Below are 26,672 nucleotides of genomic sequence, written 5' to 3' on the forward strand. Positions count from 1 at the left end.
CTTAGAACAGATATTTTCAATGTCACTTTTCTCAGTAGCTTGTGTGCACTGTCAGAGGCAGGGCATTTTGGGGGACCTCTTCTCATGAGCAGATTGTTACTGGGCCATTGAAAGGTCCCTTTCCAGTCCCTTGGCAGTTGCCCCCAAAGCAAAGCAAACATGCCATTCATTAGTCTACACATCTGATTCAGGATGTGTGATACAGCACCTATCACTAAAGACCTGTCATTCCCCTCCTGCAGACTCTTAGACACATCCAAGGGAAATGCATTTTTATCTCTCTCATTTTCAAATGCTACACTAAAACCCCTTTGGGAATTGAAAACTAGAGAACAGTATTAGAGAAACTGTTATAACTACTGATGCTTCCTAAAAAGGCAGCCCATTTAGAGACAAGCCTGGTGAGAGATAACACATTTGTACTTCTGTAAAACTGATCCTTTGTTTTCATCACTAGGGAACATGAACAGTAAAAAAGGGTTCCATTGCTTGAAAGTTTATCCATCTTCCTGGTACCATTTTTAAAGATCAGATCAAATAAAGATTTTTGGTTGGTTGTTTTTTTTTTTCCTGTCAGGATAGGTATCTAGCTTACACTGACTTCCTCCTTTGCTCCTTAAGTCTGAAACATTTCCTGTCTTTTTCAATGTCTGATACTGCCTTGAATTGATATATGGTAGTTTCAGTCCCTGGGGATAATTTTTTATTTTAGCTAGTTTAATTTTTATACTGTCTTTGTGTCTAGAACAGCACTATGATTGACTATCTGACTGAATTAATACCTCACATTTTTATATCAATTTAAGTTTTTTAAGACACTTTACATACATTTCCTTTTTGGATGCTTAAGACCTGGTACAGACAAGAGAAAAATGTTTCTTAAGTAGAGGACTTGGATTCAAGTCCTGCCCTTAACATTTGGCTCATGTGAGCTTGGGCAAGTTTTTTATTACTTTTGTTACTGTTTTTATTTTGAAATTTTTATTTAATTAGTCAATTTAGAACATTATTCCTTAGTTACAAGAATCATATTCTCTCCTTACCCCCTCTCACAATCAACATGCAATTCCACTGGTATGTATCCTTGATCAGAACCTATTTCCATGTTGGTGTTTGCATTAGGATGTTAATTTAGAATCTACATCCCCAATCATGTCCCATCGACCTATGTAATCAAGCAGTTATTTTTCTTTGGTGTTTCTACTCCCACAGTTTTTCCTCTGAATGCATAGTGTTCTTTCTCATAGATCCCTCTGAATTGTTCTGGATCACTGCATTGCCACTAATGGAGAAGTCCATTTCATTCGATTGTACCACAGTGTATCAGTCTCTGTGTACAATGTTCTGGTTCTGGTCCTTTCGCTCTGCATCACTTCCAGTTCACATGGAATTCCTCCACTTTATTATTCCTTTGAGCACAATAGTATTCCATCACCAACATATACCTTAATTTGTTCAGCCATTCCCCAATTGAAGGGCATCCCCTCATTTTCCAATTTTTTGCCACCACAAAGAGCACAGCTATGAATATTCTTGTACAAGTCTTTTTCCTTATTATCTCTTTGGGGTACAAACCAAGCAGTGCTATGGCTGGATCAAAGGCAGACAGTCTTTAAGCATTGGGCAAGTCTTTTAACTTTCCTTGACTTACATTTTCTCACCTATAAAATGAAGGCATTGGACTAGATAGCTTCTTAGGTCTTAAGTCTAAAACCTAAGACACCATTTAGATCTATGGTACAAAAGTTGGGGTATTTTAATTCTTATTTGACAGATGAGGAAACTGAAAGTCAGAGAAGTTGTTCCTTTTTAAAGATTAAATAGCTAAGTGCCTGGTGTGAGATTTGGTTTAACTGACTTAAAATCTAGCACTCTATCCACTATTTCATGTTGCCTGAATATAATCATATATTCATTCATATGTGTATGTATGTACATATATATGCCTCTATGTAGTCCTGAAATAGGCTTATAAATTTTGAAGGATAAATGAAAATATTCATCTGTCATCTAGCCCTTATTCAAATTCTGTAACATGATGACTACAGTGGGCTCATTTAGCTTAGAAATATAGGTCTCCATGGTTAGAACTTGTGATAATTTAGATTAGCTTTTGGCTGAAGCTTATCTCTGTCTTATAAATAAGAGATTTTTCATGCTTATAAATATTGAAACATGATTGGAAGGGAGTGTTTTGTTACACTCCATGTATAAACAGTTTTCAGGAAATTACCTCTTTAAAGTGTTTTGTAAACCTTAAAGTATTATAGAAATTCTAGTTATTGCTATTATTATTGTTATCATCATCGTTAAATAAAAAGTGTACTTTTAAAATAAGCAGGAACTACATTGCCTAGAATTGTACTCATTTGAAAATTTTAATGTCTACTTGTTGAAACTGGGCATCTACTGAGTAACACAGTATTTGCCTTATTCTCGTTGCTGAAAATAACAGTTTTTATTTCTGTGAGAATATTCCACAGTTCAGACTTCTGACGCCTTCTGAATTCACTGTTGCCCAGTTACTCTGAATTAGTGAAATCCAAATGCTCTTTCTGAGAGGAAGAATAGCCAGGTAAATTGCTTCACTCTACATTGAGCTGGGCTTCTTCACCACTACAAAGGGACACGTGAAGGCAAAGAATGTAAACCTATATCAGAGCATCTCTTGGTTAAAGTTATCCAGTCTGACTTGGCACATGGCTCCTGATGCTCCTAATTTAAGTTTGCCTAGTTTCTTACTGAAGTGGCAATTTGTAAGCTTTTGTAAATAATGCAAATTTTTTTTGGATTCATGAAAATCACATGATCTTCCAGGCATGCTTTAAAAACATTATTTTTTAATATTAGTTTAAAAACATTTTGAATTCCAAATTTTCTGCTCTCCTTCCCCACTCATTAAGAAGGCAAGCAATATATCAAACATAGATTTAAAATCATGCAAAACATTGACTTTTCAACCATATTACAAAAAAGCAAAAAGTATAAAGTGAGGAAATGTACTTCCATTTACACTCAGAGTTTATTAATTCTCTCTCTAGAGGTGAGAAAATAACATTTTTTCACCATGAGTCTTTTGGAATTGTTTTGGATCATTGTATCAATCAGAATAGACAAGTCTTTCACAATTGATCCCCATTAAAATATTGCTATTAATATGCACAGTGATCTACCAGTTCTTACTTCACTTGCATCAGTTCCTTTAGGTCCATGTCATGTTTTTCTGAAACCACTCCCCTCATTTTTTCTTCTAGTATTCCATCACAATCACCTGCCATAGCTTGTTCAGCCATTTCCAAACTAATGAGGATCCCCTCAGTTTCCAATTTTTTGCTACTACAAGAAAAACTATGAATATTTTTTATACATGTAGACCCTTTCCCTTTTTCTTTGATTTCTTTCAGAGAAAAAACTAGTAGTGGTATTACTGGTTCAAAGGTATGCAGAGTTTTATAGCCCTTTGGACCTAGTTCTAAGTTGTTGTCCAGAATCCTTAGACCAGTTCACTAAATGTCCACAGCTCATTTGCATATTCATTTTTTCCTCCTCCTCAGCATTTGTCATTTTTGATAGGTGTGAGGCAGTACCTAAAATTATTTTAGTTTTTATTTCTCTACTCAATAGTAATTTAGAGTCCAATACCCTTAAACATTTTTTCCCTGATATTCAGAAATATTTGGGTGCTGATGTGAAAGGTAGAGTCAAAGCCAAATTGCTAGAAGCAATCTTTCAAACAAGTTACTTCAAATTTCACTAGAGTTTTAAGTGTAACTAAGATGATTTGGTGAATTTACTTTTAACATAGTTTACTTTGGTGACCTTTCCATAAATCCAGCGGTAGATTTTAGAAGATATTAATATAACTAACCTCTTGGCAAAAGCAATTGTCAGTTGGCACTCAGGAAGGATTTAGTCTCTTCCTAAGTAATGTAAAAAGGCTGTGAATTGTTCCCCATTACGAAGGCAAAGAAGCTCAAAGGAACAGGTAATATCCCTTTCACCACCCTCATGCATATCCATTTCTTTGACATCTTGGGAATCATTTATGGGTCACTTGGACACCCTTCCCAGCCACCTAGAATGAAATGGGGATCTGAGGAACAATTCAACAAAGTGCTTCCCCTGATTCTTTGGACCTTGCTGCTGTCACCACGAGCTTAGACAAAGGAGAGAGGAGGTAAGTAGTTGCCATGTGCCTATGTGGAATTTGAGAAATTATCTGTATTTCCAAATATAAGGAGAAGGGGGGTGGTCTTCCCCCAGGAGACCTTTCCTCTTCCAGGAAACTTTTCATGTGAACCCTTGTATAGAATACTTAAGAATCAGAGATATAAACTAATTTGCTAGTTTTTCCACTCTAAGTACATTGTAAGGGAGTTGAATTTTGGAAATAGCACAGGGCTGGATGCCCACTACTTGTGGAAATTGAGGAGAACTTAAGAGGAGCTATGAAAGAGGGGGAAAGGACCAGAAGGGAGAAAGGAAAAGGTAGTTACATGCAGTGATTGGTGATTGGTGATCTCTGTTGTAAGTAGTAGGAATTCACAATGATTAGACCCCAATAATGAGCAGGTAGGAGTCATAGAAATGATCCCCAATATGGAATCTTCATCCCTTTTTCCTTTTCCCAATGGGTGAAACTTCTCTGTGAGAGGTGAGACCAAGGGTTGCATAATGGAGGATAACATACATGTTGTTTGAAAATGACTTATGTACCTCCACCCCCAGAGAAAGAATTGATAAAGAGAAATAAGCAAGACATTGTTTTATATGTACATATTTTTTTTTGTCCAATGAGCTTTATCTAGTGGGGGGAGACAAGGGAGGGAATTACCTCCTGGGTGTTTTAATATAACAAACAAGTAATAACATTTTCAAAAGATGAGCATGTGAGCAGTATCAATAGTTTTCAAAGGTCTTGGAAGAATAATGACCCTTCTGAAAAGTTCTCTTTTTAAGTCTTGTTTCTAGTTTTGCTGTCTAAATTATATAATATACACTTTAATTGCTAATGTAAGAAAGGCTATATTGCCTCCCCCCATTTCCTTCTCCAGGATAAATATTGTTTTTTCCTTCAAGTATTCCTCATATTGCATGGGGAAGCTTCACAGTATATTATGAATATATTTGTGCATACAAATGTATATATGTGTGTGTGTGTGTGTGTGTGTGTCTGTAATAATGTGGATATATTTCCCTTTGGCAGTGTCCCTCTGATATGTTTTCATTTCAGATTGAAGAGAACTCTCCAGCGGAATACCCTACAGATCAGTCCTTTGCTCTGTACTGTTTAATATTTTCAGTGACATAGATGAAAGTCCCTTCTGTTAATGACTTCCTCCTGTTTTGAAGACCTCACATATACTTTAGAGAAAAATGAACTTTTCTGGCTCATTACAACCATTGGGATGATCTAGGAACAATAATGCCTGTAATTCCTCCAGGGTGATTATTACTTCCCCTTAGAAGCACCTAGGTTCAGAGGATTTACAGTTTTAGCAGTTTTATTTAGAAATTAATAAAACACAGAAAACTTGAATTGGAGCCAGTGGGAAATAACTGTATTCTCCAAAAAGCCATCTTCCTCCAGAGACTTAGATTATCTCTATGACTTACACTATTGACCACAGTGGGCCCTCAGTTCAGCTTGTTGGGATAGGGGGCTCATACAGCAGAGTGCCTTTTCATATATCCTCTTTCTATGAAGTCTTATTTGTTTCTCATAATTCTCCATTGATTATTGTCCCTCATTGGTGAACTTGGCCAGGGCTTGTTTCTATCACTCTATCACAGCTCTTTTATCCTCAACATTACTGATCCTCTCACTACCATTTCTAAGTTCCCCAACCACTCCTGGTGGGAATTATATTCCTCTCAGCTGTACTGCCAATTCATTGTTTCCTTCAGTTCAGCTCTCCTTTAGTTGAGAGGGCATCTCACCCATCTCCTAAGTTCTTTCTTGCTTTCACCAGTTAACTTTCTATAAGCTGAAGGTACATATTACCCAACCATTCACTTTGCTTGGCCCCCACCATAGTTCTGCTGTATTCTCATAGGATCGAAGATTTATAGCTTGAAGAGACCTCTGGGGCCACCTAATTCAACTCCTTCATTTTTTAGATAAGGAAATTCAGACTAAAGGAAGTTGATTGACTTTCCCAAGAAAATATCAATAATATACATCAGAGGTAGGATTTCAAACTAGATCTTAAAGTTCTAGACTTTTCCTCTCATTGGCCCATGTTTATTCCAACAGATAATTCTAATTCCATTCTCTAGCATCCTGACTCCAAAATCTGACTTTGTTTTTACTTACATTCATTTTTTTCCTCAAATCATTCTGCAAACCTAGAATTACACCTGCCTTAGTTCTACCTTTAACACTCACATTACGTTAAGCTTATGGACCTGTTTGCTCCATGAAATCTTTCCTGACACTGCTAGTTTATTAGCAGGTGTGCCCTCAACTGACCTTGCTCTTATCAATTTGTTTATGTGTTCCACCCCCTCAGGAGAATAAGATATTCATATGAGGGGAAGTAATTTCAGTTTTGAATCAAAATCACCTAGCACAGTGCTGCAAATGTCACAGAAAATTATTAAATGTATATTAAGTATTTTGAATCAAAAAATCCTTCCACACTATAGTCTATACTCCTCATGGGTTGCTCTGGCTAAAAAAATATATTACCTTTGGTGGCCAAACTTTAAGTGCAGAGCCTCCCAAAATTTAGCTAATTGATCTATAGATATGTGCTAAAGGCATTTTCTGAAACAGAATTTGGGACAAATAATTTAACCAAAGATGTTTCGTTGAAAATTCTCATTATACACATACTTAAAATTTTAGAAATTAGAAGCATCCCAGAAAATCTAGTATATATGATTGCCATAGATAACCTGTGACTCATGATCTCAGGGCTGAGCTGTTTTAATCTTTGGAATCTTTTAATAACTTTGTGTGTGTGTGTGTGTGTGTGTGTGTGTGTGTGCGGTTTAGCCTCCACCCAGAGTTTAGCCTAGGTATGTCTGCATTTGACCTCTTTGTCTTTCTAGGACCTTGATGTCTTACTCATTCTTAAGCTAACATCTTTGACAAAGAACAGATTTTGTAAAGTATAGCAATGATAGTCAAAGGCAAAAGGATCTCACCCTCCAATACTATTTTTTCCTAATACTAATATTTATATAGTGCCTTCTATGTACAAGATACCCCAGATGTAGCAGTATATCTAATATACTGCCTTCCTGCCCCTAGCTAATAGGTCACTATTAGGGTATAGGCATAGCCCAGTTCTAGAGGCTCTTTGCCTTGGATTGGATCATCCTCATTCAGATGACTTGCTCCATGATCCTCAGGGACATTGATCCCTGAAACTTTTTTCTAAGCAGAGAACTCAGGTCAGTATCTTAAACTGGCTCACTGTCCTTTATTCTCTACTTCTTTAACTCCATTCTTCCCAAGGATCTAAAAGACAGCTGTTCTAAAGAGCAGAAATGAAAATGTAAATAAGTATTCTCCTCCCAGGCTCATACATACACTGGCCTCTTTCTGTCCTGTGTTGTATTGCTCCACTAAGTCTATCAGGCCCTTCAGAGCCACTCAAGCTACCATACTTTAAGGAATCAATTTTTATTGAATATATATAATATACAAATAGCCTTTCAACAATATGTTTTAAGTTGAACAAAGAATGGCATTATTGTTGTTGTTGTTTTCCCTAGAAAAATAAGTTAAGAAAGGTACATTTTAGGAACCCACTTCAAACAGGTTTTAAAAATTGCAGGCTGAGGGCAGCATTAGTAAATAGAAAAGAGCATTTTAGGTGATTGTGAGAGAAAGGATGTGACACTGAGTATGTTGATTTCTCTTCACTGTGACCATCTAAAAAAACAGGCCTTTGGACAGAGAACACATACTGTCCTTTAAATTTGCTAAAGAGAACATTTGAATTTAATAGTGAGAAAAAGGTCCAATTTTGACAAATGAGTTAATTTTTTGTTGTTGTCATGCTGAATTAAAAAGCCATGTGCCTGCATTTGTTTCCTCTCCTACTTTTTGTTTCTTGTCATTCAAATAGCTCAAGAGACAAAGATAAGTTCCATTTCCTTTGGGTGAGAACAATTATAATCCTTTGCATTAGAAGAGGTGCAGTTGATAAGAGAACAAGCAGCGGATGTAATAAAGATGGATAGGATAGGATTCAATTATTGCCATTAGTTGATGTGGGCAAAGCTAGAGGCCATGGGGTTCAGGTTCCCACAGAGAAATTTTAGGTTAATTTGGAGGGTTAACATGCTAATAGTAGGATTAGTTCAGATACTGCAAAAAGCAGCCAGGAGGTGAGCACAGAAGCCTTACTTAGAGATGATAAAGAGGAAGGTTATACACCCATCTCTCAAGGGTAATGAAATGTTTCTTGTCAAGTGAAAGGCATAGAGTACTGCCAGAGTACAGTCTGGGGAGCAGTTGCTTGCAAAGGTCTTCTGAATTGTTCAGCAAGAAGGGTGCTAAGAGCCATATTTTTTTGTAAGAAGTAGTAGGGAAGTAATCTGGAAGCATAGACTAGAGGGAATATTTAGATGGATAAAGGGACATTATTTTGAGTTATCTTTGGGGATCACTGAATTAGTGTTGAAATAGCCTATAGAGGTCATATCTTGTAACATCCCTCTCAAAACAAGAATCCCTATCAGATGGCCATCCATCTTTCCTCAGCTTCAATACCTCCAGTGGCATAGAGCTCACTATCTCTCAAGATGGCTCATTTTACCATTGGACAGCTTAAGTTGTTAGAAAATATTTTTGTCTGCTGTTGAAATGTTTGTCCTCAATTTCAATCCATTTTTTGGTGGTTTTTGCTCTGTGGAACGATGAAAACATAGAACATTTTCCCTTCCACAATTTTGTCCTAAAAATATGTCAGGCATATCTTCTATGAGTCTTCTATTCTTTAAATATCACTGGTTTCATCATGCATTGTATATAAGCCATAGTTTTGGATTTTTAAAGCTTCAAAGATATCCTCCATTGGACTTGCTTCAGTTTTTCAATACTGCTTTGAAAATGGCACTGGAAATTAAGCACAGTTCTCGATATATTGACTGTTTCTAAACAGTGCAGTTGGACTATTATTTTCTCTTCCCTGGATTCTTTTGTAACGTCAGACTGACACTGGTTGATAGAGTAGGGGATGCTTTCCCTCATTTAGGAGCCACAATTCATGGTTCACACATGGACACTGATTCAGATCTGAGGGAGCCTGACTTTTAAGACAGTGAGGTCTTTTCTCAATGCCTATGGTTCATTATACCCCTACCTTGAACTGACCCCCAAGGATAATTTCCTGATTGGTGTCATCTTTTTTAAGAAGAATATCATGGCAGTAAACTCCTCCCACTGTCAGCCAGTTCTAGCTGAAGGAAACAGGAGTTTTCAGATTTTCCAAATTATGAGATAATTTCTAAGATTAGAAAGCTCTATCCCAGTATTTTTTGTTTTGTTACCTATGCTTATGGAAAGAAACACAAACAAGAGTGAAATCCAGGCTCCCCAAGTCTAGGCTCAAGTACCTCTAGGCAGTATATAAGCCTGTTATGGCATTTGAGAAGCCCTATGATGTTTGTTTATACAAAGTTCCAGGAAAAAAAAATTTTTTTCCTTGCTATCTAGGAAAAAGTAAGAAGAAATATTAGGAGTGAGAGTTGTTTTTCCCATTAAAGTCTCTGAGGAAGCAGCTGTTCCTGACTCAGTGACGATTGCTCTTTTGAAGTTTCTCCCTTCCCTTCTGCTATCACATGAACCCAGAGACTGCTATGTGATCCCAAAGTGCCAAATGCTTCAGTGCTAAGCCATGATACATGTGGTACATGAGAGTTGGCCTACTGGAAGTAGCCCAGGGGAGCCCAGTTCAGCTTCAGTGGAGTGTGCTCTACACAGAGGTGATAGAGGTTTGATGACTATCCATCCCCTTTAGGCTTCCATTAATACAGTCCAGGAAGGTATTAATGTAAGATAAAAAGAGAGAGCAGAAACATGGAATTATAGAATCTCAGACTTTGAAGGGGTGTCACATTATCTAGTGTCTAACCCTTATCTAAAGCATACATTTTCTTTACAAATTCCTTAACGAATAGTCACCTAGGTTCTGTTTGAACATCTCCAATAACAGATAGACAGTACCATATCCTGTCAGGAAGTTCATATTTATATTGAACCAAAATGGAGCTCACAGTATTTTGGTTCTGGTTATGCTTTCAGAATTGTGCACAATTAAAAAGCTTAGGAGAGATGGCCAGCTTTGTAATTCAGGGGAATGAATGATTAATGCACAAGGATGCTATTCTAAAGTAAGAGATGAAGTTCAGAATTCAGGAGAGTTGTGAAAGAAAAATGGCAGCCGAGAGAAAGCTACCTTGCCTGGGAGCGAAGAGAAGCAATGTGTGACTGCCTCAGAGATTTAATGTGTAGAGACAAACATTGAAACCAATAGGTAGAAATGTGCTTCCACTTGTGGTACTGTCAAGGACACTAGGCAAGGACAAACCAGTTACCTAGAAAAACATTTTAATGTTGGGTTCAGGGAGGGGGCAGAGAAAAGGTGACGCAGACAGGGCTAATTCTCCCCAAATCTTTTGGGACCAGAGTTGGTATTGTCTGCCTTTTTGTCTATCCTGGATGGACTCTGTCTAAGATGGGCCCAGCAGGGAAAATGAACCTGCACTAACATCTTTTATCCTTATCTCAGCTGTTGGCATTTAAAAAACCAACAACTCCAAACACAGTCATTCCATAATTTAGAAGACGCTGTCAAGGTTTGAACAGGAATGGCAAGATGTGCCCTGAGGTGGGGGACAGAACCTGCTGGAGCATTTGTGAGATTTATGGTAAGGGGTTTTTACATGAGTGCAGAGGTTTAGAGCAGATAAATCCCGGAAGACAAATACTACCAATAATTGAATTACAAAGCCATTATCATGTGCTGAACAGAGCAACATTATGACTCTATTGTGACAAGATGAAACTTGTTAGAATATTTATGCATCAAAGACAGCTTGAGCATTAGAATCAGGGAGCTCAGATTTGCTATTCTACCTTCCTCTGGTGAGCTGTTAGCCTTCTTGGGTGATTCACTGGCCAAGCAAGCCAAAGACCACTTTATGGCGTCTTTTTTTTTTTACAATTTATAATTTTTTTTAACATTCTTTCCTTTTAAAATTTTGAATTCCAAATTCTTTCTTTCCCATATCCTTCTAACCTTTCCCCAGTCCACACACAACATTCTTAAAGCAAAGCCTTTGTTGACTCCCATCAAAATAATATTTTTCTTACCTCAGAGAATATGCTAAGACTTGAAATCTACTTCCTTTGGCACTGGTAAGGCTACCTCTCTGACCCTCAAGAAAACACAAAACAAATCTAAACTCATTGTTGTCCTTTCTGGAGAGCCTAAGAACATCTGATTTTTTGTTTTAATTTTTAACTGCTTTATCATTTATTGTGGTAGAGACCTCTTGAGTTCTTCCTTTCTGGGAAAAACAAATAAAACCATTGATAGTAGCAACATGTCTTTGGCTTTTTGTAGTTTTTCAAAAAAATACAAATAGTTAATATTAATCTACATAATCAACTTTAACAATTTTCACATTTGTTGCCAGACTTTTGGTACTCTCATCCTGAGGATAGCAAAGATTGTCTTGAGCCACTTAACTGAATGGGATTTGGCAAAAGAGTTAATCAGTCAAGTTTATCACTGGTACCATTTGTCACCCTATCATTAATGACTTTTTCCTTCCCTCTAGTTTTCTCCAAACTTCTTGACACTTTTCACCATCTTTTTTTCCCTTTGTCTCAAGCTTGCTTTGGTTCTTTAAGAATTCTAATAATTCCCACTGGAGATCTTAACTCTTAATGAAGGTATTAGTTGGTAATTAAGGTTTTGCTGTTAACATTTTAAGGTGTGGCTTTGTAGTAGGTTTTGCATTTTAAAGAGGTATTTTAAGGTATATTTTCCACTCTACTTCGTCCAGACCATCAATTTCTATCTATATGCCAGAGCCTATTGCCCTAGTTGTTTCTAATGATTTCTTTACTAAGTAAGGAATTCTTCAACATGATCTCACGCTATACATAGGTACATTTTATGAGGTTAACCATCTCCTTCCCTTGAGACTTATCAAGCAAGGATGTAGCTCCCAAAATGCCTAACTTGGTTCCTGGACTGGAAATAATTGAACTTTCTGTTTTTTTTCCCAGGTCAAATGGATATTTTTGTAGTCAATTGCAGCTTTCTTTCAAAGAGAAACAGCTTTAAAGAAATAATAATAGCCCACTTGGAAATAGAGTTTTAAAGTTTATGAAACATTTTATAAAAAAATATATATATACATATATATATAATCTCTTTTGATTCACTACCTATAATAGGTATCATTATAACTCCAATTTACAGTTGATAAAACCAGAACTGACAGGTAAAGGAACATGTCCAAAGTATCAGAGGAGAGATTAGAAGTCGGATTTTTTTCTTTATGAGTTTAAAATTCTATCCATTTTGCATCTTTCCCTGATGTTTATAAAGCAGAAGAATGAAGTAGATATTTTGCTGCACTTGGAGTAGAGAAAACCACAGGTCAAACCATATTTCTAACATTAGATCCCATGACTGTTGGTGGTGGTTATTCATTTTTCAAGCTTGTCCAGTTTTCTCAACCCCATTTATTGTTCTTTTGGCAAAGATGCTAGAGTTGTTTGCCATTTTCTTCTCCAGATCATTTGTAGATGAGGAAACTGAGACAAACAAGGTTAAGTGACTTAGTCATTTAGTAAGTGTCTGAGGCTAGATTTGAACTCAGGGAGTATTCCTAGCTTTAGACCCATGCTCTATCCACTATGCTATCTAGCTATAACAATTCATTTTAATCTTCCCAAGCCTTGAGTAAACCAGTAAGTTATTTACTAAGTTCTTTGATTTATTTATAAAATACTTTAAGGGTTTCAAAATCCTTTATCTCATGATCCCCAAAGCAACACTTTTGACATAGATATTTTAAGTATTATTGCTGCTGATTGATAGTTGAAGAATCTAAGACTCAGAAATATCCCAGTCAATAACTTGTCTTTGGTGACAGAGATATAAGTGGTGGTTTCTTAAGCTAAAGCCACTCCAGTGACTTTTTCAATTATACCAGGTTTGAGAGAGGTACTAGAACCTCACTTGAGCTGAGCAATTGTGCCAAACAACTTATATCATTTTGCCTTATTGCTATGGTTTTCTTTTTTTTTATCTTGGAATTTAGATGGATCCTAGAATCAACAAGTCAGGCATGATTTTCAGTGAACTTGCTTAAACAGAACATATAGAATGGTCTGTTTGCTAAGGATGTTCCTATGCCAACCATCTTACACTTGTACTCTTAAAAGTTCTAGGACCAAATTCTCTCTGGTTCTGTTCAAGGCAGAATAGTGAAGAGCATGATGGTATTGGGGAAGCCTGGATATCTTGACAGCCCAGGAAAGAGAATATTATCTACCAGAAGGTATATGTGACCAATATTAAAATAAAGTTGGTAGAGAAACTGTAGGTATAAGTGATACATAGTAGATAGAGCTCTGGGGCCTGGAGTTAGGAAGACCAGAGTTCAAATCTGGATTCAGGCACTTAGTAGCCCTCTGACTGGAAAAGTCATTTAATCCTATTTTCTCTCAGTTTACCTATCTGAAAATAAGCTGGAGAAAGCAATGGAAAACGATTTCAGTATCTTTGCTAGGAATACCACAAAATGGGGTCAGAGACAACTGAAAACTGAATAACAAGATTAGTAGCATCCTGTGGCATTTGAATGAACCAATAAAGTTACATCTGACCCAATATTCTAACTGGTCTAGAGAGGCCCTGGTTGCATGGGTGCAACATTTGTGAGACATGTGGGTAGCTAAAGAAGTGTTCAATGAAAGATTTGTGCATTCAGCTTAGGCAAGATAGAGGCATTTTAAGTTAGGTAATATTAAGTCTACAGTAGAGTGATAGCAATTAAGTCAAATTTAGTGTATTTAATCTGTAGCAGAATGGGGCAGGGGTAATTCAGTCAAATTGCCCAATCAGATAATAAAATTACTTCTCCTCCTCCCAAACCTCCCCACCACCAACACCACATATACCCCTTACCAAATGGTTAATTCCAGCAGGCAGCAAGGTAACTTGGTGGATGGAGTGCCAGGTCTAGAGACAGGAATTTTTGGGTTCAAATTTGGCCTTGGACACTTTCTAGCTATATGACTCTGGCCAAGTCACTGAACCCCGATTGTTTAATCTTTACTGATCTTTTGTCTTGAAACCAATACAAATACTGATTTGAATAAGCCAGAAAGTTTGAGGGTTTTTTTAATATAGTTGTTTCCCAGTGGTATTTTTTTGTCCCTTTGCTTCAGTGAAGGCTCATGAATATTTATAGTCTTTTACCCACTGACCCTTTCTTCATCCTGAATTAGTGTCATTCTGTGGAAGTTAAGAATTGAGAGCCAAGCAAGGCAGATTTAGTCCATTGATCGTGTTTTTCATATAAGTCAGGGATCTAGAAATCAGAGGGAAGTATGATTTTAGCAACTCCAGGCATTTAAAGTATTGACAGGCTAAGGGAAGGGAGAAGGAAGGGATACCCATGGCAGCTTTATGGATAGATATATTATCCTTACTTTCTTTTCCTAATTAGCATTTTAGAAAAGACTTTCAATGTTCTGAGAGGGAAGATTCTCTTTCACCTCTTCCTTTCCATCAATTTTCACCAGCCCTGTCATAAACTTTTAAAATTGAAAGACACTTTGGTGGTCCTCTAACTTGACCCTCTCATTTTACAGAGGAAGAAACTGAAGTTTTAAAAGGGGAAGGGGTCTGTTCTGGGTCATATAGTGAGTCATTGGCAAAGATGGAATCAACATCTTGACTTCTTGGCTCTAACCCAGAGCTCTTTTCACAGTATCACCTAACCAACCACATTTAATCTTCATTGACAGTTCTCATGATTTTGGTTATGTCTTGTTCATTTCTAAAGCTTTTATTATGCTTAATGGGTTACAGGACTTGAAATAAATTGGTTTTAGAGAGTGACTGCTAGAATAAGAACTTAAAAGTGAAGTTGTTTTTTTCCATGATTAGGGCATGACAAAAGGAGAAGTAGACCACACCACATGTTCTCATAGATTAGGATGCTGGTTCTAGTTTAGAGGTTGCCACTAGCTAACCATGTGATATAGATAAGCCATTTTACCATTGTGGCCCTCATTTTTATGATAGAAACTAATAGAATTAGATGGTGCAGGTAGGTAGAACAGTCATTAGATTGTCAGGCCTGAAGTCAGGAAGTTTTATCTTCCTGAATTCAAATATGTCTTCAGATATTTACTCGTTATATGGCCTCTTGACAAGTCACTTAAAACTGTTTGCTTTAATTTCCTTATCTTTAAAATGAGCTAGAGAAGGACATGCTAAACCATTCCAGTATCTTTGCTGAAGTAACTCCAGATGGAGTCACCAAGAGTCCAGCAACACTCAAATGACTGAACAACAAAGAGTTAGACGATGTTTAAGCCTCCTAATAGTCCCAATAGTCTATTATTCTGCTTCCGAATGACTGAAAATGTCAATCTTCCTTTCCTCCTCTACTTTTAGTTTCTTACTGATCTTTAACAAGATGACTCATTTTTGCAGCTGGGGGAGCAACAGAGAAGGGGGAAAAGAGGGAGAAAAAGAGAGATAGGAGGAGAATTCCAAAGAAGGGAGAGTGAAGAGAGATATACTTTGGGGCAGCTTCTTCTGCATTTGTAAGGAGAGATATTCTAATGACTGAAGGAGATGTATCTAGAATAACAAATCTATTTATGAAAATGATGAATAAAATATATAGGAGGGTATCCATGAGTAGCTGGGGGTAAATAGGATGATGTCTTCCTCTGGTAATGAAGTTATGGCAAGTTTAGATTATTCCCCAAAACCCTTACCAAGGCTATTTTATGTCAGTAAGCATCGATGTAGGCCTTTTATGCAGCTAATAATCTTCTCTGCTTTGAAGAATGGCAGGCTTTCCGAGAAAGAAAAGTATTTTCCAGTTTGTTCATTAAAGGCCCCAGAGTAGATCGGGAAGCAATCTTGGAAATTAGAAAATCAAACCTAACATAATAATTATTGTACCTTCATATTGAGTAGCCTCAATTTCTGGGACAAAGCTAACTCAAAAAATCTGGGTTTATTTACTTAGAAGCTAGATGGAGTAAGGAGATAAAATTGAAACTGTTCATGGTGCTGATCACAACTCAAGACTTCCAATTGCTTCCCAAGATTCTTCCCTTTTTCCATTCTGACCATAGTCATTGTTTTTTAGTATTAAACTATAATATATAGATACCTCTTCCAGCCAGCTGATCATACGTACTTTCCTTTTGCTATGAGGAATTATAAATATTATGCTGTCTTTGGGCTGGAGGTATTGTTCATTTTGAAAGAATGTTTGAATATGATCTATGATCCAGAGGAAGATAGACTGAAATGAGATTTGAGATAAGAACCTTTAGTGTAAGAGTGCTATTTTGATCAGTGTGTCTTGGGCAGGAGAGCCTTTCTGGGAATATCTTGGTTAAGAGAGTAGACATCCAAAGGCATAGGGTTAACTGTAGGCTGGAGGAGATAGGTTTCCTATTAGGTTGTGTAGCTGAGATCTCCTGGATGGGTAGTAGGGAAGTAGATTCACCAATGAATAATAAATATTGTGAATTTAGATAGAACTTTCTTTGGATATATGGACATGAGGTATAAGACACTGGAGTGTGATGATGTCCTGCATAATCTCTTCTAAGCCAAAGGAGGGGAACATCACATAAACTGATTATTTTCTCTAGGACCATAGGAACTACTTAGAAGGGAAGAAAACTGCTAAGCACCAGAGGGGGAAAAATCATTGATATTTGCATCATTTATGGAGAGGACCCAAGATAATATCCATTTCATTGGTACTAAGAGGGAAAACTGCAATTTAAGGTATTCTTAAACTGTAACCCTCGTTCCTTCCTATGGATATCATTAACTAGGAATTCTAAATCTGAATAAACAGATTCTGTTTTGCCAGTGTTTATTTTTTAATACTTGCTCTGCAGTTATCAGCATCAGGACATTTTGTGATTTCACAGCATTTATTGAGCACTATATTAAACTAGTTTAAACTTGGACAAAATGCCACAAGAATGATAAACTGGTGACATTTCTGAGGCTCTCTGTAGAACATGTCTACAAAGACTGCATTTGGTTGATTATATTTTTAAAATCCCAAAGTTGCATAGCTGACATTGCCAGGGTAGTATATCTGAGTGTGATTGTTATTATTATTATTTTTTAAATCTTGTTGGTGACTATTTTGTGAGCTTCTCTGTCACAATCATCAATTATTCCAAAATAACCTATAACTGTGAACTCTTCCTCCTATAATCTGAGTTTAGATATATAAGCTATGGATAAAAAGCAGTTGGGGAAGCTTTTCACATTCATCAACCAGAAGTCATATCTTTTTCTTTTGAATTTCTAGAGCAATTTTTTTTTCATTTTCTTGGCAGGAGGAGAGTAAAGGGGTAATAGGGCTTTTGTGACAGTATAGGAGGGTAGTAAGAGTAATGAATCTTGAATCAAGTGATGAGGAATCAAATCTCATTTTTTAACTGAATTTCCTAATCTGTGTAATAAGGTGATTTAAAGAGATGAACTTCAAAGGACCCTTTCAGGTCTAAATCTGGAATCTTATGATTCTGTTTTGTTAAGTATGTATTTTATTTCCCCTAGCTCTTGTGAGGACTGAAGTAGTGTTTAATTCTTTATTGTGTCTCAGTACTAAATGAAATATTCTGAACTTAGGGGGCACTTAGGAAATAATCATTGAATAAATATGATACCTTTACTGATTTTCCAGGAAAATGACCTGCTTCTAATGATGAAATTTGATATAACAGATCAGATTATATCTCCTTTTTAGTACCATACTGTGTCTGTCAGGGATGTTGGCAGCCTCAAGTTCTGGAGTCTGGGACAATTAGACTGTCTCATAACCTTCTGAGATAGGATCATTATTTTTTCTCACTTAATCCTTTTTATTTATTTTCCTTTTTTCCAGATTGCATATTGTTATAATTTTTAATATTAATTTTCTGACATTTTTAATCCATGTTCTCTCCTTCTCTTGCAACCTTTCCTCCCTCCCCAAGAAGGCAGGTAATATGATACAGGTTGTAAATTTGGTATCTTATATTACAAATTTCCCTGTTCATTATTTTATGAATCAAGACACACATTTCTACACTAGAGAAAAAATTCAGAAGAAAATATAGTGAAGAATGATATGCTTTAATCTGCATTCAGTTCCTTCTATGGTGGTGTATAGCTTTGTTGTAGTTGTCCTAGATCCTTGCCTTGTTGATAATAGCTGTCATCCATAGCTGATCATCTAACATTATTGCTTGATAGGATCCTTATTTACTATAGATCTGTCCTCTATGTAGAGTAAGATAGTTCTTTCCCCAAATGACAAAGAAGCTGTTCCCAAGACTTACTTGGGCCAGGAGGTTAAGGCTCAAGCTTCATTGTTGAGACAGCTACAGCTTGCTGGTAGATACAGCATGTTAATAGAGATTCCCATTCATTTAAGGGCAAGAAAAATTTCCACCCACATGAGGTAAGATCTCTTCAGACTTGTTCCATGTAACAAGGCCAGAGGAGTCAACACATTCTGCCCTGACAATCAGACCCCATCTATTTGTGCTGAGTGCTGTATTTTTGTTGACTATCCTTTTTAAGGTGTGGCTAAATAAATATTCATTTATTAACTGTTTCATTGAACATTGATAATCAGCTTTAAACTGTCAAAGAGCCAGCCCAATTTAGGGCCTACCAGTGACACTTTCTTTCACTGCTTTCATTATACAATCCTTTCTGAAATTCCCACTACAAAAGGATTATAGCCTTTATACCTGAAAGGGACCAAAGATATTCTAATTCATTGTACTCCTATGGCTGATGTAAAAAGAGATTGCATTGATATTACTATATTCTCCATACCTTGTGTTATTTGTCTGTTTGCATGATGTTCCTTTCTCTCATTTAATAGAATGCAAGTTCCACAAGGAAAGTATCATTCTTTATCTTTGTATCCCACAGGGCCCAGAATGGTTCCTGATATATAATGGACACTTAATTATATAATAATAATAAAATAATATCTAGAAGATAATTTGAAAATAGGTGGCACAGTGGATAAAGAACTGTTTCTGAGGAGAGGAGCAACTGACTTCAAATCCCATCTCATACACTTTGTGACCTTGAGCAAGTCATTTAACTTGTCAACTTCATTGTCCTCATCTGTAAAATGAGAATAATAATAGCATCTACCTCTTAGTATTACTATGAGGAAAAATGTATAATAGTTATGAAGCAATTAGCAAATCTCAAAGTACTATAAATATATTTTTTATTTTTAATAAGATGTATGACTTGGAAATAATCATAACTTCTTTGTATTGAATCTATCATCAAAACTGAAAGAATATTGCTTTCTGTTTATATAGTAGTTCATATTATATGAAGCTTCATATAATAGTTTATGTTATATGAAACATAAGAAAAGTAGCAAAGTATAGTGGAGAGGGTGCTGAATTTGGAATCAGAGAACCTAAGTCTGGTAGTGACTCTATCACTTACTATATGACCTAGGGTAGTTCACTTAATTTCTCTAGGCCTCAGTTTCTTCTTCTATAAAATCAAGGCATTGAACTGGATAACTTTTCATTTTCCTTCCAAACTCCAAATGCACATGTCCAGATATACATACATAAATATATACATTAGTTACTGTTATCACAAGATCATAGATTTGTTATTTATTTGTATATATGTGCATATGTATTTTTAGAGTTGGAAGCATATAAAAATATATATACATATGTACATATACTTACATTTTCAAAAAGGTGGAGAATTCCTATCATGAGAACTCCTCATACCTGTTCAGAGGGTCACTTAGCTTTGTTGCTGATTTATTTTTAGTCATATCTAACGCTTCATGAACCCATTCAGGATTTTCCTGGCAAAGATACTAGAATGATTTGCCATTTCCTTCTCCAGCTCATTTTACAGAAGAAAAACTGAAGCAAAGAAGGTTAAGTGACTTGCCCAGAATCACACAGCTAGTAAGTGACTGAGGGCAGATTTGAACTTAGGAAGGTCTTTCTGACTCCAGGCCTGACACTCTATTTAATGTACCTCCTAGATGCTTCATCACTCAGCTAGTTAAATTAAAAACCAGGTTTTAATGACATTAATTCTAGAATTTGATCTAGTATGCCATATTACTTCTACCTAAGGACACCAAATACTCTTGAATATTAAATAATTCTTTTTTTTATTCAAAGATATTTTATTTTCCCAATTACATGTAATAACATTTTCAACATATATTATAAGATCAAATTGTCTCCCTCCTTTCCTTCCCTCTTCCCTCTTGGAGATGGTAAGCCATCTGATCTGTTTTGTATATGTTTTATCATGCAAAACATGATTCCATATTATTCTAAATAAGATAATTCTTATGAAACTAATTAGGAGAGTTGAAAGCCCCATAAAGGTGGATGATGTGACTATTGTGACTATAAAGACTTTCTTCTAAGTCACACAAAAAAAATCAGTAGGTGCAATGGATAGAGAGTTTGACCTGGGTTCAAATTCTGTCACAGACACTTATGTGTTCCTTGAAAAGTCAATCAATATCAATGAGTCTTAGTTTCTTCCTATGTAAAATGAAGCTTTCAAGCTTAGTGACTTCAAGCCCCCATAAGCTTCAAATCTGTGAAGCTATGATAATAACAGCAGCCCATTTTAACATATCATTTTACAAAACAATTAACCACAACCATATTAGTGTAAATCCTTTTACACTGTGTAGATGAGGAAATGGAAGCCCAAAGAGTTTTTGACTTATCTGAAATCACTTATCAGCTAAGCCTTGGAGTTGGAACTTCAGACCAGGTTTTTAATGATGCCATACTGCCTCTCTAGACAATAGGTCCATTATGTGTGCAAAATTATAATATGCTCTCCTGGAGACAGGGGAACAAACAAGCCTTACCACTGGACTATATTGTCAAAGATTTTGAGAAAAGCTGAGCCCATAGGGCCATGGTTACAGTAAGGAAGAAGTCGAATCCATTCTAATTCTGTACCTCTCCCAAGACTGTGATCTCTATTGGCTACGTGAAATTCAAGCATGAACTTTTCCACATTTTTCTGAGTTAGAGACTACTTTGAAGCAGAGAGTAGACTCTGCATGTGGGAGGCAACACACTAATTAGGAGGCCAGCAGCTATAGATTTGAAAAGTAATGCAGGAACCCATCGCCTCCCCCTCATAGCTCTCACATAACAGGAGTTAACTACTGTGCTTGTCAGCATGAGAGATGTCAAGCAGACTTCTTTTCCCCTCTGATGCTGATGGATAGCTGAGGTCTTGTCTACAGAAATCAACAATGGGTCCAATCGATCAGCTTCTTTGCAAGTGGAGTCTTAGGAAATACTCTATGCCTGTGACCAACAACAACTAGAGCATTGAGATAAGGTGATGGCACTTAGAAAAAAAAATCAAAATACTTTATTGTCCAGTCTATAACTAGAATAGATTCTAATGAAATCAAAGGGTCAAATGTTCTCCTCTGCCTATTTTTTTCTTTTTTTAAAATTTCATTTCTTTATTTGTTGCATTAAAATACCCTGGTAACTCCCTCCCTCCTTCTCCTCTGCCATTGGAGAAGATAGTATTTGTCTTCCTTAATTCTATTTATTGGTTTTTATCACAGGAGGTGGACATATGCAAGTCATTCTTCAAACACTGTTTCTGTGGTTGTATATAATACTGTAGTGCTTCTGCTAATTTTATTCTTCAAAATTTCATGTAGGTCTTTCTATTTTGTTTTTTTTTTAATTACTGTTAGTTATTTCTTTAAATGGAGTAGTATTCCACCACAAATAATACAATTTGTCTACCCATTCCCCAGTTGATAGGAATTCTTTTGATTTTTTGTTATTTGCTACCACAAAGAGCTGCTATAAATATTTTAAAACATATAGGCTATTTGCCTTTTTTCCTGATAATATTAAGAAATAAACCTAATAGTGGTATTCTTGAGCCAAAAGATATACAGTTATAACTATGTGGACATCATTTCAGATTGTTCTCCATAATGGTTGGATCCATCCACAATTTCACCAGTGTATTTCTCTCTTTTACCACATCGCGTCCATCATTTGTCGTTTTGCCCTTTATCATTTTAGCAAATTGATATCGAAATGACATCACAGAGTTACTTTGATTTACATTTTTCAAATCAAGAATGTTAGAGCTTTTCTTTTCTACATACTTACATATAGCTTTGATTTTTTTTATCCAAAAACTGTCTATTCATATCTTTTTACCATTTATAATTAGGGCAAGGGTTCATAATCTTATACATTTAACTAAGTTCTCTATATATTTTAAGCTATGAGGCCTCTACCCAAGAAACTCTTTATAAAAATTTCCCCCAGTTTGTTGCTTCCATTCTAATCTTGGCTATGTTCATTTTATTGGTATAATTTTTTAAAAAATTAATGTATTCAAAATTATCCATTTTATATTTCACTGTATTTTCTATCTCTTCATTTATAAATTCTTCTACTATCCTTAAATCTTATAGGTAATATGTTCCATGTTCTTCTATTTGCTTATGATGTGCCTAAATTAATTATGGTGGCCCTTTTAGAAACTAAACACCCAAACTGCACACTCATGCCACATGTGAGCCACCCCCATAATTCAGACAGGAAAGGGAGGGAGGAAATGTTTGCATTGTTCTGCTGGGCAGAGTAGCATGTGCTTTCCCCAGGTGCAGTAGAGAGGGTAAAGAGGGTAAAGGGAACAGTCCCCTTGGCACATGTGCCATAGGTTTGCCAACATGGGCTTAGGCAATGTATCCATTTTGATCTTCACAAACTTTTATTTTTCCCATTTCCTGAGGAAATATTAATGAAAGGATATCTAATATTTCCTCATAAAATAGGAAAAAATACATGATTGAGAGGTGGCTAACTCTGGGATGATGTTTTATAAAAGAGGTGACACCACCCAATGTTTGATTTATTCATCAAGTAGCACTAACTGAAAGTGACTGTGCAGGGGGAAAAATGCATGATGTCTGAAATTACACTGGATATGGACATAGATAGACCTGTAACAGATCCTGGGGTGCCATTTATGTATCGTGGACTCTTAGGCAAGGTATATAATGACTCAGAGCCTTAACATCCTTGTCTGAAAAAAGGCAAGCCATAAAATACTTCAATGCTTTTCAGAGGGGGGAGTGTGTATTTGAGGGTATTTTATTTTATTTTTAAATTTAATTTTTTAAAAATTATTTAATTAAATTAGAATATTTTTTCATGGTTACATGATTCATGTTTTTCCCTTCCCCTCTACCCTCCCCCTCCCAGATCCAACAAGTGATTCCACTGATTTATACATTTATAATTGTTCAAAACCTATTTCCATATTATTAATATTTGTACTAGGGTGATCATTTAAAGTCAACATCCCTAATCATATACTCATCAAACCATGTGATCAACCACAGGTTTTTCTTCTGGGTTTCTATTCTCACAGTTCTTTCTCTGGATGTAGATAGTGTTCTTTCTCATAAGTTCCTCAGAATTGTCCTGGATTATTGCATTGCTGCTAGTAGTCCATTATGTTAGATTGTGCCACAGTGTGTCAGTCTCTGTGTACAAGGTTCTCCTGATTCTTCTGCTCCTTTCACTCTGCATCAATTCCTGGAGGTCATTCCAGTTCAAATGTGATTCCTCTACTTTATTTTTCCTTTGAGCGCAATAGTATTCCATCACCATCAGATATCACAATTTATTTAGCCATTCCCCAATCAATGGACACCTCTTGAGGGTATTTTATGAAAACTAAGCAAACGAATGAGTTATGAGGTAGCATTATAAAAATATGTATGCAAACAGTATGCTACTAGGCAAGAGACCTGCATATTAGATGAAATAAGTCAAGACTGGTCTGTGTGGTGATCATTGCATTAATTTTCCACTTCAAGTAAATTCAACAAACATTTATTCTGGATCTTCTTTGAGCTAGAGTATAGATAGTCAAAGACAGAAACAATAAAAGAACCTGTGCCCTCAAAACATTTTATATCCTAGTGGGGTGCAACACATATAGAGATAATTAAATATGAAATAATCTGTGGAGACAGTGATCAGCAAAACCTTGGGGTTTCAGAAAAAGGTTTCCACTAAAGAAAACATAAGATAAAGATTTTAAGAGGCTAGGTGGAGTGTGTACAGATTAGCTTTGAGATTATTTTCAAGGTTTTGAATTTATGTTTATGTAACTCTCTTTCAGGTCCGTGATGAGGTCAAACAGGGAACCAGACCTTGTACATCTGGAGGCCAGGACTGTGGATGGCCGTAAGTACCCCAATATCTACCATTATATTAGTTGAATGAGTAATTTGTAGGGAAATTAAGGTGATAATTCATTCTCAAATGAGTGAAAATTTTATCTCCCTCATTCTACCAAATCCTGATTTGTCTTGTGATAATAGTGAGACTTCTTTTTAGGCACCTCTACCCACATCCACTTTGTGAACAACTTTCTTGAACAAAAGAGTTAGTAACTTTGACTCACAGAAGTGTTCACTTTGACTACCCAAATTTTTCATTCTACAAATTAAGTTTTTCTGCCAACTTTCTTAATTCCACATATAGAATATCCATTTAATGCCTAATTTTCCCTTTTTGTGATTCACAATATTCTCTTTCTTCTCTTTCTCCTTGCTATTCACCTTAGATCCGATATATTATTTCCAATTCTCTCTTTCTGAGGTGAAGTTCTAAGGAGAGAGAAAAGGAGAGAAGGAAAGAGAGGAGGAAGAGAGTTTTGAGAAATGGGCAAAAAAAGAAGGAAAGTGTCTGCTAGTTCATTCAATGTTGTAATTGTTTATCTATTTAAAAAAGCAAACCAGCACGCCCCTGCCTTCTAGCAATTTACATGACACCTTGGGCAAGTCATACAGCTATATTTGTAATATGAGGGTATTTAACAAATGATTGTTCAAGTGTCTTGCTGCTCAAAATCTGTGATCCTGAGGGGAGGGATAGGTATGCTATTCCTTTCTGCTTTCCATGCTTTCCAATTCTGACCCCTCATCCATTTTATTTTTATAGATGGATATTCTCAAATTGAGATAACCTAGTTTCTTTGTGGAATGGTCAAATGGGCAGATCTCCTTATCCTGGTTTGAGGAATAGAAAACTAAGAATAATCTTTATAGAGATGTCCTAGGAATCAGGGAAAGTAATATTTTTAAAATAGTGCCCTCTCCTGTCCTGCATTTTATTTTCTTTCTGCAGTTGAAGCCTGTGTCCAGTGCCTGCATTGTCCCCATCCTGTATTTTGTATGGATTTTCATTCCCTGGTAGTGGCTAAACTTTGTGTGATTTTCATATTTTACTACATGGTAGACATTTTAGTACACCATCAACCTTGTTTTGGATGGTTTATGGAAGCTCCATAACACTTATTGGTATAAATGTCATCTTCACATTACAGAAGGGTATTTTAAAGAGTGTTTGAGTTAGGGACCAGGTGATTTAGAATCAAAAGATAAGGACACAAATTCTGGATTCAGAAGGAATGAAGTTGGATTTTTTCTTGAAGTATAATTTTCTTTATTTTTTTTTTGCTTTTTTTTTGAAGATGTAGCCAATATCAAAATATGTTTTTTCCCTTTGATTTTATTTCATTTTATTTTTTTGTTACAATACTCACTTTATTTCCCTCCCTGCCTTCCACCAACCCTTCCCACAGCTGACGCACAATTTCATTGGGTATTACTTGTGTCCTTGATCAGAACCTATTTCCATGTTGTTTGCACTAGGATGTTCATTTAGAGTCTACATCCCCAACGATATTCCTTAGACCCATGTATTCAAGCAATTGTTTTTATTCGGTGTTTTTACTCCCAGTTTTTCCTCTGAATGTGGATAGTGTTCTTTCTCATAGATTCCTCCAAGTTGTTCAGGATCACTGTATTGCCACTAATGGAGAAGTCCATTACATTTGATTGTACCACAGTGTATCAGTCTCTGTGTACAGTGTTTTCCTGGTTCTGCTCCTCTCACTCTGCATCACTTCCTGGAGGTTGTTCCAGTTCCCATGGAATTTCTCCACTTTATTATTCCTTTGAACACAATAGTATTCCATCACTGATAGATAACATAATTTGTTCATCCATTTCCAATTGAAGGGCATCCCCTCATTTTCTGATTTTTGGCCACCACAAAGAGCGCAGCTATGAATATTCTTGTACAAGTCTTTTTCCTTATTATCTCTTTGGGGTACAAACCCAGCAGTGCTATGGCTGGATCAAAGGGCAGACAGTCTTTTAGTGCCCTTTGGGCATAGTTTCAAATTGCCCTCCAGAATGGTTGGATCAGTTCACAACTCTACCAGCAATGAATTAATGTCCTGATTTTGCCACATCCCCCCCAACATTCTTTACTTTCCTTTGCTGTCATGTTAGCCAATCTGCTAGGTGTG

General features: G+C 36.2%; 1 protein-coding gene across 3 annotated transcripts in view; it reads left to right on the forward strand.

The window, feature by feature from the left end:
* Nucleotides 1-26,672, forward strand: part of SORCS1 (sortilin related VPS10 domain containing receptor 1) — a 757,576-nt gene that overhangs the window by 554,498 nt on the left and 176,406 nt on the right. For all 3 annotated transcript variants that reach the window (XM_056804202.1, XM_007479039.3, XM_007479040.3), the window contains exon 6: nucleotides 24,474-24,538. In XM_056804202.1, coding sequence (XP_056660180.1) covers nucleotides 24,474-24,538 — 65 coding nt within the window. The remainder of the gene's footprint in view (nucleotides 1-24,473; nucleotides 24,539-26,672) is intronic.

Source organism: Monodelphis domestica, chromosome 1 (assembly GCF_027887165.1).
Source record: "Monodelphis domestica isolate mMonDom1 chromosome 1, mMonDom1.pri, whole genome shotgun sequence".
Classification (NCBI taxonomy): Eukaryota; Metazoa; Chordata; class Mammalia; order Didelphimorphia; family Didelphidae; genus Monodelphis; species Monodelphis domestica.